The 6,508-nt window shown below is 40.0% G+C and overlaps 1 protein-coding gene across 1 annotated transcript; it reads left to right on the forward strand.

Annotated features, from left to right (window-relative positions):
• Positions 1-2,271: 2,271 nt before the first annotated feature.
• LOC119727213 lies at positions 2,272-5,394 on the forward strand. The gene is made up of 3 exons (XM_038199076.1): positions 2,272-2,468; positions 2,909-3,060; positions 3,807-5,394. Exons 1-3 carry the CDS (start codon positions 2,348-2,350, stop codon positions 4,068-4,070), a joined length of 537 nt encoding a protein of 178 aa, XP_038055004.1. The 5' UTR covers positions 2,272-2,347; the 3' UTR covers positions 4,071-5,394.
• Positions 5,395-6,508: the final 1,114 nt, after the last annotated feature.

The following is a 6,508-nucleotide window of genomic DNA, read 5'->3' on the forward strand; positions in this document are numbered from 1 at the left end:
TGGCTGAGTCGTCCTGGTCGAACGACTTTCCATTGACCCAACTCGCTACTTTGTTTACCTTACAAAGCACCGTTTGTGTATTTTTGTTGCACGCTTCTTCAAGGGTTTCTTTCATAGTTGGCATACTTTTTAAAAAGTGCGTTCGAAAGGCAAAATAAACCCGTTCAACAGTTCAAGGTTTGTTCACTACCACTTGTCAAAAAAGCGAATAGATGAGCTAGCTTCATGCACATGTACATGCGTAAGTTGTCACTGCATTGAGTATTCAGGACTTGATACTTGGTAAAAAGACTTCTTTTACTTGGCCGAGATGTTGAAACTTCGTGAGTCTGTGAGATGAATTTTTCATAGGAACACATTTTGTGCAACTTTCTACTCCTTTTAAATGTATGAAAACTATTTGAAATCCCTTTCTGGTTAATTTGATTGAAGAGTGCACTTCTTTAAACATTGGAAAACAAATTCATGCTTTTTTCTGGACAACTGAGGGTGCTGTTGATGTGATGTCATTCCAGGAAGACGCTGTTCAGCTTAGGGGTATTCTGTTTTTAAATTTTGAGACCAAAATTTGCTCATTGAACACATCTGTGAGAAAGAGTTGCTCATCGGTTTACTGTCATGTACTGACACAATGAATCACCAACAACAAAAAATATTACGACAGGAAAATATCCAAATAATTTTTTTAAAAATTGTTTTGTGCTGGAATAGGTGTAATGTTGAGGTTTCTGCCTGGAATGACATCACACTGTTGCTCATAGACATGGAAATTCGCATGAGCATAAGAACCAAAAAGGCACCCTCTAAAATGGCCAAAAAAAAATAATAATAAGGTTAAATGGGACTTAAATGCGCATTTTGAAGGATTGCATTAAAAAATTACATTGCATGGTCCTTTAAGCCAGTCCTGGTCTACTTCACAAATAACAGTCGCTGCGATTGGTCGAAAGAGGACGCTATAGGCTGGCCCTCTGGGACCAGCACACAGATCCTATAAAATGTAAAATTGGCTCATTTATTGACTCAGTTTCTTGCAAAAGCGGACTTTTTAATAAGAAAGCACCGTGAAAGAATTGTAAACATTTGCCAGACTTGGAATTCTAATCCCTTGGGAGGTATTAAATGTTATACATGAACGAAACCAACCTGCCAGATGACAGAAAATGAGCATAAATCAAACATTCTGGCTCAGTGTTTCTCCGTGGGGGCGTTCAAGATTAACCTATATACACTCTAGCAGGCTTTATCGCAAAATACCATGCAAGTTTATGGAATGTGATGATATAAATACAGTTGTTGTGTATACAAATCCTTAGAATCATTTCTCAGTTGGTAGAGGAGAAACAAGGTTTATCATATTCAGTTTGGACTTTATTTTGTGTATATTGGAAACAAAGCTTTCCGATCATAAGACACTCCCTCCCCCGATTTAAGCTCCGCCTTTAAAAAAAAGTATTCGTAGTCTCCCCTCGCATGACAAACATGCATTAAAAGAAGACAAACTCCACACAGTTTCATAGACTGTGGTGATTGCCGTGCTTACAAATGCTAAGATAACCATGTCTCATTTTGGTAAAAGAGGAACAAATTGTAGGTCTTCGAATTGTTACTTGCTTGTAGTGCCTAAACTAACAAAACATGGTGAACCGTTCATTTTCTCATGCTGGATGTTATGGATCAAACTTCCTCAACATATTGCTACCTCCCAAGAGTTTAAATGTGCTCTGAAGACCCGCTTATTTCTAGCAGCATTTCATTAGCTCGTCCATTTTGATTTGTTTCTCATGTTGTACTGCTGTTTTATAGTTCTCCTTAGTGTGAATCTTATTGTTCCCTCCGGTTTTTGTTGTATTAGTTATTGTTCCTTCTGCGCCATGAGCATCTAATTAAGGCGGATCTGGCGCACCGTAAATGTTCTGTCCTCGATATTCACTTATAGTTTGGACATTTGTGTACATTTGGAAACACTACAGCTTTCCCACGAAGTTAAGAACCGTCCCACATTTAAGCCCGCCACTGAAAAATGTAAGGTTTTTAGTCTCCCTATGCGTGACAATTTTGCTGTAGATAAAACAAACTTGATCGTCATTCGGCAGTCGGCATCTAACGGTCATCTATCAGCTTCCCATGACGACACCATAACACAATTCAGGTCGAGCATATAATTGGGGGTATTTTTAAGTGATGATTCACGCACATTTCCCGTGCGTTGCCTGACAAGAAGTTTATGCATTTAAAAGATGCTCCTCGCCGGATTGCGTTGCTTAGTGCTGTCCGAGGCATTGAACTTTCAAGGCAGTGATCATCCTATTAAGGACAAGTTACGCTGCCTGAATATTTGTGCAACATGAATCGGTCTGTTGTATTGACTGCGTTGTTGTTGGTGTTTGTTTACGGCGTACATGGATGTAGGCGGTCGGGCACCACCGGTAGCAGCATACCACCGAAAGGCCAAGAACCCACGCAAGGTAAGAACAATGAATTACAATGTATTAAGAGTCAAACTTATTTAGTGGGTCATTAGTTTGTCAACGGTCGTAAATCTCGCAGTGACGTCACCAACGTCTGGAACTGCAACACCTCTGGGGGAAGGATCGTCGACTATAGTTCTAACTGCCATTTTGTGACATAACTGGGAACAATGCCAAGTTGAATTTTTCATGAAGCCATGTTTATCAATGCACCTTTCAGACTGATCTTTATGTTAAAGTAAGTGAAAGTTTGATGGTTTCAAGGCAAATATCAGAAACCTGAACTATGTCACAATTTAGGCCTATATTGCTCTTCACTAACGAAACGACGTACAAAAATCGCAAACTTTTATCTCGACTCGGCCTACTTTACTAGAGCAGACTAATAAGATATTACAATCCGTGAATCTTTCCTCACATTTTCATTTAAATTTTAGATCCCATTTCTGATGTCTGGTTGGGTCGACTCCCTTTCGTAAACTACATGTGTGGTTGGCCTAATGACACCATGCGAGTTGGTATCGTTCGTCGGCAGGTCATCGACCCCTTCAAGTTTCTCCCCAGCAATCTGGAACCGGTTCATACGATGGTAATACCATAGAGAGCATACAAGGATCCATTTTTCCGTTTCTCGGTGGTAACAGAATTTGAATGTAAATCATATAATGGTCAAGTGATGTGTTAGGCTTTAGGTAGGCCTTAGCCCTATATAACATGATTAATACTGTGAGAGGTTTGAGGTCTACATGTTTTCGAAATACCAAGATGGTCATTTTCGGGGTTTCTCTGCTTTCAAAAGGGTGACATATCTAATGTCCTTTTGTATACGAAAGGGAAAAGTTAGGTAAAGAGGGAGCAAAATGATTAAGGGAATTGGGTGTTCTCTTTAATTGGAAGGGGAGCCAGGTTGGCGCAGTGGTTCCTCGCCTTCCACCGCTATGACCAAGGTTCGATTCCTGCCTTGGTCCACATGTGGATTGGGGTCCAGTCCCACCTGATACCGTGGGTTTTTCCCAAAATATTCTGCTAAGGTTTTCCTCCCACATCTAAAACTGTAGTTTCTTCTCATTGTCTCTTCTTCTCGGGTTTCTAAAGGCTTTCGAGCTACAGTGCCTGTGGCATTTTTTAGGAATCCTTGGTTTCATTACCAGAAATAAATGCATATTATAAAATGAAATCAATAAGACTATTCTAAGAAATAAAAAAGCAAACAAACAAAACCCAACATTCTTGTGTATGTTTTTCTATATCCTCTATTTTTGACTTAAAGGGTGATGTTTCAATTCATGAGATGGAAGGTGATGTTTCTGTTTCTTTCTGGGGGTTTTTCTTAAGGTGTATTTCCGAGGAGACGTGTACGAGTGGGGAGCCGGTTTGTTGCGATCCTACGACCGGGGCACCCTGGGTCGTGATCCCCACGGCTGCCCAGCCCAGTGGATGCTGCACGGACAGAGTAACTGCTCAGCCACGGAGATCAAACAGGTGGCCGCGAGCTACCTGCCTCGTTACGGACCTTACAGCCTGCTGAGTAATAACTGCCATAACTTCTCGGAGAGATTAGCTGAGAAGTTGCTGAGGGGAGAGTGTAGTCCTTTTTGAAGACACCCGAGAGACAAGCAAGTGTGAAGAACTGAGTAACAAGGAAGAAACTACATAAACAAAAAAAGGATGAGACTTACAGGGTGGTCCATAAAGACGTTTACACTTTTTCAGTTGCAGATTTCATGGAATCGGGGAGGCATATTAAAATTGTTTCAAGATACATGTATTTCTAAACTACAGCATGCATCTTCGTGATGGTATAATTACGGTGAAAACGGCACTGAAAATAAAGCCTAATTTAAGAAATGGCAATATTGTTTAAAGAAAGATGGTCAAAAATTCACACGGTCAACACAATAGCACTGCACACACAATTAAAAGAACTGCGCAATAATTGTAATTAGGTCTACATGACTGCCATAGACGTGGGCAAACTAGTTTTTGACCATTTTTCTGCAAGTGGCCGCTATTTCTTAACTTGATTTAATTTCAGCTCCGTTTTCACCATATATGACCAAGATCTTGCAGTTTAGGAATATCTTAAAACAATTTCAACATATCTTTTCAATTTTGAGGAATCTGCCTCTAAAAAAGTCTTTTTTGGACCACCCTGTAGAACTTTTCGCAGATTTAGAAAGGCTCACAAAGATGCATCTAAAAACAAGAACAAACTTTAGTGCAAAACTTTTGTTACTAGTGAAGGGAGTACAAAAACTGGGGTTTTACGTTTCGTTTGAAATTGAAACGAAAATGTTTAATACTTAACCCTATTGGAGGACAGTTTGGACTGAGTTTATCCTAGGTAAAATCATTTTAAATGTCAAGCTGTTTCTAAACAACTTCTGTTACTAAAATAAGTTTGTTGACAGGATGTATTAAGCCTACTGATTCACACCGACCTATCTTGTTGGTGAACATTTTATTCAATAAACCAATTTACACACAAAATTGCTCTGCGGAAATAATAAATAACGGCATGAGTCATGTTCTGTCAACTACTGAGTCAACCACTATACCGACGTAGAAGCTCTGTCTACACTCGTACTCCACAACTTTCTTCAAGTGCGCCCTCCCCGACAATCGATTGCTACAAAGTTTACGTTTACCATTTTGTTAAACGATATGAGGGCGCTCTACAGTTAAAACTGTCGGGGCTGAAAATTGCACTGGTGTCTTATGAAATTTGGACTCCTATGAAATCTAGTCTCTTTTTCCTTGTATGGAGTCTTACCCTCACACCTGGCCTGTCACTGTCCAAATTATCTTCATTTAGGCATGCGCAATACAATGAAGGAGTCTGTATTTGTTAGAGACCAGATTTTCCACCACACCGGCAACGAGCACCCTGGGTTGGTAAAAACAGGTTTCTGCGAATGTGGGGAAAAAACGCACACATCTTCACTGCAGTAAGATAGATGTCTTTGCAACATAGGCCTAGTAATGGTAAACACATCCTTATTGTCTCGGAGAAGATTGTTTTGTGGCCTTCTTCGTGTTGTAATTGGGAGAGAATAACATTTGAAGTTTGAATTTCCTTGGAAAAAGCACTTTTTTAAATAAGAGTTTTACTTAACAGGAACATCATACCATGGAGCTATAGCTCCATGATCATACCAACGGTACAGCGCCCCCAAGTTGTGAATGGTAATGATCAGTCGTTATGTTCCACGACTGTTCCATCTTATTTTGAGCAATTACATTTTGGGACGTCATTCTATTTTGCGACCTCATCAAGATTCGTTTGGATTTTTTTTAGGGAATATGTCTTGATTGTCTATGGGCTATAGTAAGACAGTCATCATGTTTTTTAAAGCGAAATATCGTTATACAGCAATGACATGAATACATTAATGACTCATTGCAAACGTTAAACAGCCGCCGGCTACATTGACGTACAAGTACATGTCATGTATGCAGACGCGCAGCTGTGCAACGACTCTCCATCACGACTGTTTGCGGACCTCAAGATAATCCCTCCACTAATTGCTCAATTTGTTTTATGAGAAAAATGTACATCGCTTCTGAGCGAGCACAAACAGGTGGTAGAGAGCGTGGGAAAACATTGCGGACATGAAACATTGAACAATGAATGTGAAATTAATGGGAAGATGAGGATTTGTGGGCAACATTTCGATTAGTTTGGTTGGCATCTGCATGGCTTGTATCTCCGTAAGGTGTTATGTAATTTTCCCCCTGTCTTTAGCTTTTCCCACGTATATTAATTATTGAGACAAGATATGGACTTAATGAGTCTTAATGACCGTGTGAACAGTACAGGAAGAATACGTACGTCGCTGTGGTGGAGGGAGACGTGCCCTATTTAGCCGAATGATGTCGGTCTGATATTGGATGAAGAAGGGCAGTGTTTAGAACTAAAATAAACAAACACGACAGACAAATTGTCCTGTAATGTATAGGTAGACCTGTACGTGCGATTACGGGTTTTTTTAATCTCGAAGATTGAACATCATGGCAATCTTCCAGGGGTTGGGAGA

This window comes from Patiria miniata, unplaced genomic scaffold (genome assembly GCF_015706575.1).
Source record: "Patiria miniata isolate m_02_andy unplaced genomic scaffold, ASM1570657v1 HiC_scaffold_20, whole genome shotgun sequence".
Taxonomy (NCBI): Eukaryota; Metazoa; Echinodermata; class Asteroidea; order Valvatida; family Asterinidae; genus Patiria; species Patiria miniata.